Source organism: Castor canadensis, chromosome 14, assembly GCF_047511655.1.
Source record: "Castor canadensis chromosome 14, mCasCan1.hap1v2, whole genome shotgun sequence".
Classification (NCBI taxonomy): Eukaryota; Metazoa; Chordata; class Mammalia; order Rodentia; family Castoridae; genus Castor; species Castor canadensis.
The window spans coordinates 72,333,321-72,346,227 of record NC_133399.1 but is presented as its reverse complement, the minus strand read 5'-3'; the positions used below and the strand labels follow the sequence as shown (position 1 = coordinate 72,346,227).

Here is a 12,907-nt window from a genome sequence, read left to right as displayed (position 1 = left end):
TAGTCCCAGGTCAAGGTTGCCTGCCTATCAACCAGCCTTGAAGCACCTGCAACCCACTAGAAGGCGTCTCATGCCTGCCAGCCTTGGCCCAATGTCATTCCAACAGGAGAATTCCAAGTTGCCAGTCCTCTAGCTGCTAACAAGTCTTAAATTCTAATTAGGGAGAGACAGCTTCCCTTCCAAACAAATGTGTCACAATATTAATTTTGTAATTCTGAATGGTAGAATATTCAATTATCTTTTAAATTTGGCCTAAAAATCACATAAAAGAATGTAAGAAAAACATATAAACTACTACATTTAAACTACTGTTTTTAAACTACTACATTTAAAAATATCCAATTTTCATTATAGAAATTGTTGAAGAAATGAGTAAGTTTTTGATCGTGTTTATTTTTTACAGTACTGGGGATTAAACTCAGGGCTTTGTTATGCTAGGCAAGCACTCTGCCACTAAACTACATCCCTATCCTTTTTTTAAAATTTTATTTTGAGACAGGGTTTTGCTGTTACCTAGGCAGGCCTTGAATTTGTGGTCCTCTAACCTCAGCCTTTCAAGTAATTGAGATTACAGGCTTGTACCACCACATCTTGAACAAGTTTTATAAGTCATATATTATTTAGTTTTTGCAGTTTATTCCCACTCCATTTGAATATAATATTTTGGAAAGAACTCAAGTATCACTTAAATTTAACAGGAATGAAAGCCAAAAAGGTATTATCTGGGATAAAGTTTATAAAAGTAGTAAAATGCAGAAATTAATTTATTTATGTATTTTTGTGACAGGGTCTGACTACATAGCCCAGGCTGGCCTCAAACTCACAGTCCTCCTGCCTCAGCCTGAGTGCTGGAATTACATGTGGGTACCAGCATGCCCAGCTAAAGTAGATTTTAAAATTAAATTCAGAGAGGGTTAGGGGATACAAACAAGACCAAAACCACCACTAGTAAAAACCAAATAAAGTTTTAAGATTTTAAGATTAAAGAAACGTATAGCAGAAATGGACCTTACAGACTCAAATCTTGACAGATAAAGAAATGACATTAAATGACTTAAGATAGACAGGTTGCAGAGCACTCAGACTACATGTCTATCTCATTTGAGACACATTTTAAAGGCATAACTAATATGTGAGCCTCTAACTTAGCTCTTAGAGTATTATACTTAAAGAGTATTGTTTGGAGATTCAGTTTTATTATCTAAGAGAAAGTCTTAAATACTCCCAGTTTGAAATATTCATGGTTACCTATAAAAGTAGAGACAATGGCCTAATGTGATGGTACATGTCTGTAATCTCAGCTACTCAGGAGGCTGAGGCAGAGGATCAAGAGTTCAAGACTAACCCTGGCAAAGGCAGCAGGGAGACTCTACTCAAAAACAAAAGGGCTGGTGGGCTGGGGTGTCAAAGCTCTAGTGATAGAGAACAAGGCTCTGGGTTTAATCCTCAGCACCAAAAAAAAAGTACAGAGAAGGGATTATGTGCACAGAAATGGAATAAGCTCTCTATCCTCAAATAGAGAATTTAGTAGTGTTTGTTGCAGGCTCATAAATTTCCAGCAGATCATAAAAGATACACTTGGAAAATGGCTCTGGATTACACTCAAAGTGCTGGTGGGTTTGCAGAAGACTATGGACAGTAAATCTCTCAGATCATAAGCAAACTGTAACTCAAAGCACCAAGCAGATTCTCCTTCAGGTTTCATTAAAGTATAGAATTTATTTTTATTTTTGCAGACTGAGACTACTTAATGATAATATAGTCTTCACATATAATGTTGTTTATGTGGTATACATACTTTTGTTGTATAAATTCTTACTTAGATTTGGGAGGTTATCCATTTTTAAAATGAGAATTTAAAAGTTAAGGGCATGATAGTTAAAGTAGCTGGTGACAGAGAAACTACATTGATTATAATAATGAGTACATTCAAAAGCATTTATTCAAAATGCACGTGCAAGGTGCGAAGGGATATACAAATACATCAAAAGACATAAGAATTCTGGCGTTAGGCAAATGGTATCAGTTCCAACTTCCTTGGACCAGACAGGTCTTGTCTTCTGGGAATTAAAATCCAAGTCCCTATAATTCCATGAATATAATGACCCCTCAATTGCTCTTCCTCCCCTAAACAGACTACAGCTCACACACTTTCTCTACATTTCTTACATTTTTGCGCACCTGACAATTTTCTGTAGTTTCCCATAAGTACACTGTGATATTTATAAGTAGGTTTGAAAGATTTTTATGAAGATTATGTACTATGCTATATTGCTAGAACCTGGAGGCTAAACCCTTTATTTTAGTAAATGAATATTCCATAATTTGAGGTTTTAATTTCATTTAAAAGTCATCTTCCCAACACAACATACTTCGCCTGACAAAGAATGAAAGATGTTTATTATCTACCCTCCAATTTTTCCTTACCAAGAGAACCCTGATTTTTAGCTAGGCACAATAGCATACACACATACACAAAAATTACATTTCTTTGCTTCAGTAAGATAGAGCCATTTGTCTAAGTTTTCACCAGTGAAATAAAAATAAGTGTTTTCTGACACTTACTGGAAGGCCAATTAAAAGGTGCTGACTCACTTCCACCATGTTTAGATAAGTAAAGGCAAAGTCATTATCTTATCTAGGTCTTCTGACCTCAAACTAAGAGCTCTTTATTACAGCTAACTTTCATCTGTGTTACTTCCATAATCACTTTAATGCCTGACTTTAAAGTTTTACTGAGAGCAATCTCAAGTTGAAACAGGCAAGGAGGTCTATGTAAAGAAAGAATATGAGGGAACAGGAAAAAGACCTCTATTTTCCTAAACATACCCCAAGCGTGAAGATTAACACTAAGCTGTAGTACCTAGTCCAGAATACTAGATATATCACATTCTCACCATCTTCTGGAATTTAAGATACCCTTGTTTCCTCTCTCAGTTCCTCAGTGCCTTGTTTCCCCCACAAAATTAAACTCCCTGGAGAGCCACTCTGTTCTACAATTAAGAAAACACTGATGTAGAAGATGCTTGAATGATACAGAACCATTTCAGAACGCCACTTTCTCTGTACATTCTAAGACATTTCTTATTGAATAAAACATATCACCAAAATACAGAACAGACATGTCTATAGAACTTCCTCTATCAGCCTGCAATCAAATGATACTACTACCTACTACCTGAGTAACTTCTGATATTCAGATAATCCTTCTCTCATTCATTTCTCACATCATTCCAATTTTTCACCACTTTCCAAAAGATCAATGTTCATCCTGATCTATGACTTTAGCAATGTTCTAAATCCTGTTAGATGAGAAGTGTGGATATAGACTAAAGATAAAAAGTACTGCTCTTCTATAACTTGCTAACAAATGGCAAGATCATGAGAATGGTACCCCTTTGCCCAAGGGGTGCTACTAATTTCATACAAAATTTAAAATAACCACTACAATTCAGGTTAAGTACTAAATTTTAACTATTTGGTGATATCTATGTGTGCTATTTTTGATTAACTATTTAGTCTACAACTGCATCTGATATTTGTACCTTCCATAAAATTTAGACTATTGGATCAAATTATCTTCTTTCCAAATATGTCTTGACTTTCATTTGTTAAATCATAAGATAAAAAACTTCAATCAATTTTGAGAATCAGGTAATAAACAGGACTGGCAGATTAGAGGAAACACAGCAGACAACTGTGACAGCATATCTGTACAGTACTGGACCAAAAGGGTGTTAAGAGTATATTCTTTGCTACTTCTTTTTTATATAAAATTCTGATGACTCACTTTTTTGGATAGGAGGCAGTCTGGTGAAGGCCATGTGACAAAAAAAAAAAGATTAAATCCAAAAGGAGGATAAAGTTCAGGTCACACTGATAACCATTCAGCACAAACCTAGTCCAAAGGCTGCCTATTATTAAGCTTGATGGTAATAACCTACCATCAACTAAACATTTCTTAATCTCCTGAATACAACAAATGTCTGTGAAGAATGACAGGTCACATCCTACTGTCAGATTAGCAACACTTAAAGTGGTTAGAAAAGCTTTAGAGGATTCTGTTTAAATACAACCAATGTTAATAGGGTGGAGCTAGCTTAAACTATGCCTAACTTATAAGATATAAAGTCTTTCTGATTTAATGTGAAACCAGTTTTAAAAAATGCACTGTGAAATACTGCAAGTAGTTTGAGCCATCCATTATCTCCCTTATAATCAAAATATATTAGCTAGTCAATACTTAACAGAATCAAGTGGATAGGTATAATCCTTACCAAAAACTAGAAAAAAGTTAATGATTTGAAATTGTCTTTTATACACCTGCTGTATTCCAAATTCTGGAGATGGAGTTTAGAGTATCAAACTGGTTAAAAGGAGACTTAGAAGTAAGAACAGTGGCTCATACCTATAATCTCAGCTACCTGGGAGGTGAAGATTGGGAGGATGGAAGTTTAAGGCTAGTCTGAAAAAAAAAAAAAAGAAAGGATATTCAGTGAGAGTCTATCTGAAAAATAAATAAGGCAAAAAGGACTGGGGCCATGAGTCAGGTGGTAGAGCGCCTGCCTAGCCAGCACAAATCCCTGAGTTCGAACCCCAGCATCAGCACCAAAATAATAAAGGGGGGAAAAAAAAGCAGAAAACATGAATTTTGCTTTTGCAATTTGGAAAAATAACTCTTTCATGCTCATACACATTACTACTACATAGCATTACTAGCGCAAGTCAACTAAATGATATGGCACTGAAGTTTCACGTTTTAATTAACAAAGTATATTAATATATCAAAGAGAAAAGGGGTTAAAGGCTTAAAGGGGAAAAGAAAATATATCTAGAAAATCTTATTTACTATACAAATGACTGGGCATTTTCTTCAATGCTAGATAGGCAATGATACTAATAGAGCTTGTTTGTTTTTTTAGAACACATTTTTTTCTCTTAACACAACGGTGTTTACACTACACAAAATAAGGTAACTCAAATTCTCAATGTTTGGTATGATAATTATGGGATATCAGTAGATCTAACATTCTCAAATCAAAACTTGCCTATCAAGTTTAAACACAACGAACAAAATTTGTATATATTGCAAGTTTGGAGCATTTTCTATATAAGTTAAATATTACATCGAAGGTTAAAAAAAAGTACTAATTATATCAGATTACTAAAGTTTATACATCTCAATAAAAGGAACACTATACACAACTTATGTTAATACTACAAAAAAAGTTGAGATCATGTAAAAATGCTACATTTCAAGAGTAAGCTAAAATTTCATGTTGTCATTTAAAAGCTCATATTTAGCCTTGCAAACACAATATGAGAAAATAAAAGATTTCATTGCTTTCTAGTTTTCTAATAGTGGCTATTTCAATAATCCATTCCCCTCCAAATCTCTACTGTGATTATTCCACACATTTCTACATCTTGTTCTCAGAAGATGACACCATCTCCTATTTCACAGAGCAAACAGAAGTCACCAGGCAAGAATTCCTTCAACTGCTTGCCACTAGCACAATCTGCTTTCTTCCACCCTATCCTCTCATTACAACGAAGTAGCATCCCTCCCATTACGTAAGATTAAGCTCCTCTTGGGCTTTAACTTTTACCTCCCACTTTTACCTGGGTCCTCGGGAAATCTTCTACTCCTTTCCTTCAGCATTTAAACATAGCTGAGGGTCTTTCACCTTTAAAAAAATTCCGTGTCTGAACTACCACCCTCTCTCATGGCCAAATTCTGGAAAGCATTGTCAACTGCCTCACCCCCTTGACCTTACCTTTTCTTCACTTTTACTTTCAACTTACCCTACTAGCTGATTTTTACCTCCAGTTCTTTCCAAATCCCTCATGACCCCATTCTTGTTAAATCCAATGTACACTTTCTATCTCTCAGTTGACCTACTTGGGTAGCATTCACTGTAACTGAATGCTTTCTCTCTTAAGTACTATCTTTAATTGGCTTTCATGACTCTATAGACTTTCTTTTCACCTGTCTGGAACTTCTCAGCTTTGCATCTCCCTTTCTCTGTCAGTTCAAGTCACTGATAATTCACCAGGACTCTCTTCTCATGTGCTTTTCACATTCTACACATGTTGACTTTAATACTTGATGATCCCCAAATCTATTTCTGTAATATAGATTTCTCTCCAGAGATTCTGACCTGTATATTCAAGTGGAAAATTTCCCTTCAGCTCATCCTCCATCTGGATTCAGTTTCCAGAGCCACCAAATAGTCCCTGCTTATTTTTAAGTCCCATGAATGTTACTTTCTCCAGGAAGTCACATTTCCTAGCAGGTTATATGTCCCATGGTATATTTTGTTATTCCCATCATATCATTTTACTACACTGCATTATTAGTTATTCAGTATCCTTACTAGATTATGAACTGAAAAGTATATGAATTTTAGCTTCACTTACTACTAAATCTCTAGTACCTACATGTACTAAGTACATGTCAATATTCTTTGAATGAAGTATTTGAATGAACAAATGCCTGGATGGATAAATACATGGATACAACCATTGTGTTTCTGAATGAGACATAAAACAGAAAGCTTCATACTACGCCCATGAAATTAAAAGAAACTGCTTGACAATTCTTTAAAAATATTAATTATTTAGGGCTAGGGATGCAACTCAATGGTAGAACATGTGCTTAGCATGCATAAGACCCTGCATTCACTCTCCAGAATGACCAAAAAATTTAATCATTTACATAGAATTAGGCCCTCTAACATAAATGATATACCATAATACTTTTTTAAGTCCAGCATGTACAATACTTTCAGTATATCAAAGGCAATACTGTGTATTATTTACAAGGGAAAAGATGAAGAGTGAGGGAATTAAAGGGGCCGTTTGCTAACAGAACCGCTAAATTGGTAAACTGATAGCTACAGAGCAACTAGGTAAAACCAGTATGGGAAACAGGAGGTCAACAATTTAGATATATAATCTTACATGTACAACCATCCCAAAATAAGAAAAACATTTAAGTATTTGGCCACTAATGCTGAAAGACTAAGGATGTCTCCAAAGAAAGTAAATCTTTTGTCGTATTATATGCTTATAGTGACAGAAGAAACAAATGCAGGCACTTTGCACCTGCTCTTTCATGAAATTGTAATTAGGTACTCAATTTACATCTGCTAACGCTACATGACTAAGTTTCTAGTCATTAGTCCTCACAGATAACATAATGAGGTTACAGATATCCATTATTCTGCCTTCCTTTAAGTTGTTGAGATGATCTCCTGATCTCTATAAAATCACATTCAAATTTGCAAGGATGAAATGATTTTGTAAAAGCAGTATCTGTATAGAACTTTAATTGGAAAAATTATAACTTCTTTGTGTATTTTTTATTCACTCACTCATTAAACATGAAATCATTACAATTTTATAAGATATAAGGCTTATGTGTTAAATGTAGGTGATGAATGAAATCTCCCTTAAAGAAGCTTCAAAATGGTATGTAAGATGATACATATGATAAATTAGCTTGATTTAATCATTGTACACAACGGTATACATATATCAAAATATCATACCATGTCCTATAAATAAACTAAAATTTAGGGTTAAAATAATTGTTTTAATGATCCCAAATGTCCTCTTTAATCCTTAGGTAGAAAATGGCATTCATTTCTCAAAAATTAGTGGAAAACTGTATATTCAATCTCTAACAGGGCAGCTTTATTTTATTTAGAAGTCACAAACTGTCCAGGCCAAAATAAATAAGCGATTACATGTGAGAATCAATTAGAAAGTCATATTAACCCCAAATACAGATGAATTTCAGTTCATAATACAAGTCAATGTTTATATGGTTTTTAAAGGTGAAAATTACATAGGTTAAGAAGAAAAACTTATACACCTTCATTCAAATTGATTTCTGTACATTATCTGAAAATAAGTAAAGTCTAAGTCTTGGAAGAGAAATACAGATGATTTTTTTTTATTTTTTAAACTTAAATCCAAGGTGATGATAGTTTCATTTCCTGATTTCCATTGTGAACCTAAAAAAAATGGACATTCACAAACTGTTATAACTAGCTTTTATTAAACCAAGAATAAAGGTGCATTTGTTTCTAACACTCTAGGTTTGGCATAAACAGAAATAAGAAAATTTTTTCCAAATTTTACTTTGTGATATAGTTACAGAAAAACATCTACCCTCAAAGTGTTACAGGCCATAAGGCATGCAGGTAGAATGTGGTGCACATATTTATTACAAGGTGATTTAGGAAACCAAATGAGGAAAACACCTGCTTTAGCTTCTTATACAACAATGTAATTCTACACACAATTAATTCATCTTCAATTTCATATCTGTCTGACATCCCTCACTCTAAAAAAATAGTAAGATTTTTCTGCACTTATGTATCTGGCAAACTGCAATATTCAGAGAAAAAATAAGCATAACTTCACATCTCAGGAATTGTTGCCTTGGAGGTATGGCTTATGTGGTACAGTGCCTACCTAGCAAGCACAAGGCCCTGAGTTCAAACCCTAATACCACCAAAAAAAAAAAAAAGAAAAGATTAAGTGCTGCCTTGAAAATAGGTTGGAAAAGATATACAGTGAAAGAAACTTTAAAATCCATGCTTATCGACAATTATTATAAGAATATACAAAAACATACAAAATTGATCTAACTTGATTTCCATGACAGAGTAAAACTAAATCAAGTTGCTTAAAGTTTTTTTAAATGAATAAATCATAAAATAGGTTATGTGTTATATATAAAAAGTAAAAATATTAAAGTGTGTTAAGCAGTCCAATAGGTTACTTTTTTCTGAGCCTGAAACAAAAACGCGGTTCTGAAACAAAAATTTTTCCACTATTTTATTAGTATTGTCCTATTTTATATTTTATATCGCACTTTAAGGCTAAAACTTTAAGATTCTAAGAAAAGGTTGTCATCATCTCTTTATAATATTAATATAGTTCAAGACCATAGTTATAGAAAACTTTCACAAGCCTAATTGCACAATTAAAATAGTGTCACATGACTAGGTCTCCCAAAGAATGAAATTTTGACCTTAACTCTTTCCAATTCTAATGTTATAAATACTTTGACTAAACAAAAAATTACAGAATTGTTCTATACAAATGTTTAGTATGGATTTATTTAATTCAAAAACTATTGCATCTGCCAGAGCTAAGCCCCAGTCCCATGCAGTGAGTATGTAAAGGTGACCAAGATCAACACAATGCTTCTCATTAAAGGATGTAAGTAGGAAAGACAAAGACTTAAGAGATAATTACCAAAAAAGTCATTATCAAAGAGTATGATACCCAGAGGTATTTTATCTCTGAGTCAGGAAATGCCTTCTGGTAGATTTCAATAGGTTATGGCTGTTCATTACCATCAGTTAAATTATTCTCATAACATATACAGATTCATTCATATGCCAGGCTTATGCTCACATAATATGCTTCTCTTTAAAAGAGGCTTCATAAATCAAAGACCCTTAGGTATAGTTATAAAAATCAAAAGGAATCATTTGTGCCACCTCAGGGTAATCAAATACACAAAAGAAGCAGCACATTGGTTTAAAAAAAAAGTTAGCATTAGAATTAAATTAGGATCTGTCAGGAGGGTTAAATTCAGACTGATAGCAGTTTCAGAAAAAGAGAATAGAAACAATGGAGAATGGAAAAATGTTAAAGAAATATTACACCAGACACCAGTGGTTCACACCTGTAAATCCTAAATACTTGGGAGATTGAGACTGAGAGTATCTTAGTTGGAGAGTTGGTGAAACCACCTCAACCAATAGTTGGGCTTGTCATCCCAAGCTATGTGGAAGGCTGAGATCAGGATAATTGAGGTTTCAAGCAAAAGGGCAGCTGGTGGGGATAGTTTGCAAGACCCCATCTCAGCAGGAAAGGGCTGGTTGTGGTGGCACGCCTGTCATTCCAGCAATGGAAGGAAACACAAAATAGGAGGATGGTTGGTGTTAAGACACCATCTCCAAAATAACCAAAGCAAAAAGGGCTGAGGGTGTAGAGTATCTGCCTAGGAAGTATGTTAAGCCTGAGTTCAAACCCAACACTGCCCCCCCAAAAAAAGAAGGAAAAAAATACAAGAAAACTTTACACAAAACTTTTAGACATGAAATTTCCATATTGAAAGGGGCCTTACTTACCTAGAACAATTAATGAAAAAATGTCCCCATCAAAGCTCATTACTGTAAAAATTACAATCCGAGATAAAAAGTTTATAAAATTGTTTTTTTGGGGGGGAAGGTCACCTACAGAAGGCATTACAAAATGTAGGATGAAAGACTTGTGAAGGGTAAGACACAGGACTTTAGTATTGTTTGATTTTTAAAAGTACAGAAAATTTCAGACACACTAAGTGATAATAATATAAGTAAATAAAAATATTACTGGGGATGTAGCCAAGTGGTAGAGTGCTTGCCTAGCATGCATTAAAGCCCTGGGTTTGATCCCCAGCACTGAAGAGAAAAAAAAGATAATGAATAAAACACAAATAAAATAAATTGAATGCCTACTATACACCAGGTGTTCCATTCTGTTTCAAATATATTACTCTTTTAGCTCTCATAACACCCTATGAGACTACTGGCCTCTTTTACAGATGAGGAAAAAGGCACTGGGAAGTTAAGTTAATTTGCCCAAAGTGACACAACTAGTAAGTTGTGGAGCCAGAGCCCCAGCTTGCCAAGACCACTGACTCTCAACTTTAAAAATACAGTTGAGTCTGGGAATGTCTTCTCTTCTAATAAGGAGGCTGCACAGGTTTATAATTGCTTCTCTTGGGACTTCCATTAACTAATTAGTGGCTTTTGAGACCCCAGACCACTGCTGCAAAACTCCTCCTGCACTTGATTTCCTGGATCATTTGCTCTTGCCATGCCAGTCCGAGAGTTCCTTTCTCCCACACATGCAACCCTCCACTTTTAGCCTGCCATGGCTTTCATTTCGACTTTTTTTTGGGGGGTGGGGTGGGGGGGAGGTAGGATTTTGGTTGCTAGGCGGTAGCTGTAGCAACACTTAAGGTCCCAATGCATCAATGACAGCATCATGGCAAAGGACCTTGGGCTGCCTGGCACTGAAGGTCTTGTCTGGTTCACGGGAGGCTCCCCCACCTGCAGCCACGGAGCTGCCCAAGCCTCCACCACCTCCAAGGTCAGGTGTCACGGTGACCTTATCGACTCGGCCCCCCCACCGCGCGCAGGTGGGGACACCTGGCCGTCGCCCGCTGGCGCACCCGCTGGCGCACATACCGTTTCCTTGGCAGCCGCCACCGGGATGGGAAGCAGCCCCCGGCCTCGGGGCGGGTCCTGGGGCTCCGCGGCCGCGCTCTCGGGGGGCGCCCGCGCCGAGGCGGCCCTGGGGTCGCCGTACAGCTGGTAGCACAGCAGGCCGACAAGACCGCCGCCCGCCGCCGCCGCGATGCTCAACTCCCCCCAGCGCCGCCGCCGCCTCCACGCCGCCGCAGCCACGGACCCCTCCTCATCCTCGCAGGAGGAGAAGGGCCGGCCAGGAAGGCCCGGGGCCGTCCCCGCAGGCCGCCCCCACGGCCCGAGGAAGGGGTGGTGAAGAGACAGCGTCGGCGGCAGCCGAGGCGGCGGCCACAGAAGCCTCCGCAGTGCAGCCATAGCGGGAGCCGCCGGCACTACAGACTGAGAGGGGAAGGGGGGCGGGGGGACTCGGGGTGGGGGGTGCGAAACCTCGCGAGAAGTCCGCGCGGCGCGGTTGGCGAGCATCGTCGCTGTTGAAGAGCTAGTACCCTGCGACCCGAGCTTTGGGTACCCGGGGAGTCGCCTTCGGAAGGGGATGTTGGGGCTCGCTCCTGGCCCTGTTCCCCAGGTTAACCAAGCAGGCTTAAATAACCGCGGCTGACGGGGCTCAGCGAGAGCCCGACCCCGCAGGGCGCTGTGCGGGGCGGTGGACCCCCGAGGCGCCCTGGCGTGCAGGTCCCCGCGTCCTCCGCCCCGGGCCGCCTTGGTGAATGGTCCCGGCCCCGCCCGCGCCCCTCCGAGGTCTGACTCAAGGTCGTGAGAGTCATTTGCTACCGGATCTTCGCCCGTTCAAGAAAATGAGCTGTAAAATTTGGGTTAGGGTCAAAGATTACTGTTTTTAGGTCAAAGCGTTTTGACTACCAAAAGAGTCCTGCGGACTCGTGCAGAGGGGAGGGTGGTGCTGTTTTGGAGTTAACCGTTGTTATTTTCTAGAAGCATGAGAATACGCAATTTAGCAAATCAGAACTGCCTTAAGTATATAAAACGAAGGATTTTTAAAATTCTGAATAAAGATAAAATCTTGAAATATACTCTCTCGCTTATTTTTTTTTTTGCAGGAGGCGTTTGGTATAAATAGAATCGATAAACGTATCGTGACTTTGTTTTTGTCTTTGTATTAATTTTTGTTTGCTTACTACATTGTCAGTTTTATGAGAAAATATATGTGACATTCTGATCAGTTTTCTACCCCTGGCCCCAGTTTTGATGATTTCTTATGCTAGCTTTGGTTTCCACACTACTGGAATGGTGTCAGGAGTAGCTGAACCTAAGTATGGAGGTGTAGACAATTAAGTTCAGAAGTGTAGACAACTAGTCCGGTAGTTTAGAGGTGTAGACAACTTAAGTCCGGTCGTTGGGCTCCAGTGACAAACGGCTGGAGTGATCAATTGAGCTCTTCAGTGTTAACCAACATGAGGTTTTCTGACCCGGGTCCTGCTTTTCCCCTTGCTTATAAGTAATCCATCAGATAAAATAACATTATGTTATAATATCTGCTAATGGATTTTGCTTCCTTAAAGCTACTGTAAGTAGTAAGAAGAAACACCTATGACATACAAACAAAATATCTGTTTTAGGATGCCATCCCTGTCTTTTCAGTTAAACCTTTCCATTTCTGTGTAATTGAT

General features: G+C 37.8%; 1 protein-coding gene across 10 annotated transcripts in view; it reads right to left on the bottom strand.

The window, feature by feature from the left end:
• Micu3 (mitochondrial calcium uptake family member 3) overlaps window positions 1–11,670 on the bottom strand; it is a 94,242-nt gene extending 82,572 nt beyond the window's left edge. For 4 of the 10 annotated variants that reach the window (XR_012441504.1, XR_012441505.1, XR_012441506.1 and 1 more), the window contains exon 1: window positions 11,262–11,666. Coding sequence is in view for 2 of the 10 variants with exons in the window: in XM_020183127.2 (XP_020038716.1) it covers window positions 11,262–11,636 (375 nt within the window). In the remaining 8 variants the exon portion in view is untranslated. Of the gene's footprint in view, window positions 1–11,261 lie in introns of all 10 variants that reach the window. The other 6 variants (XR_012441509.1, XM_074054736.1, XR_012441510.1 and 3 more) reach the window with 4 other exon arrangements.
• Between the last annotated feature and the right edge of the window lie 1,237 nt (window positions 11,671–12,907).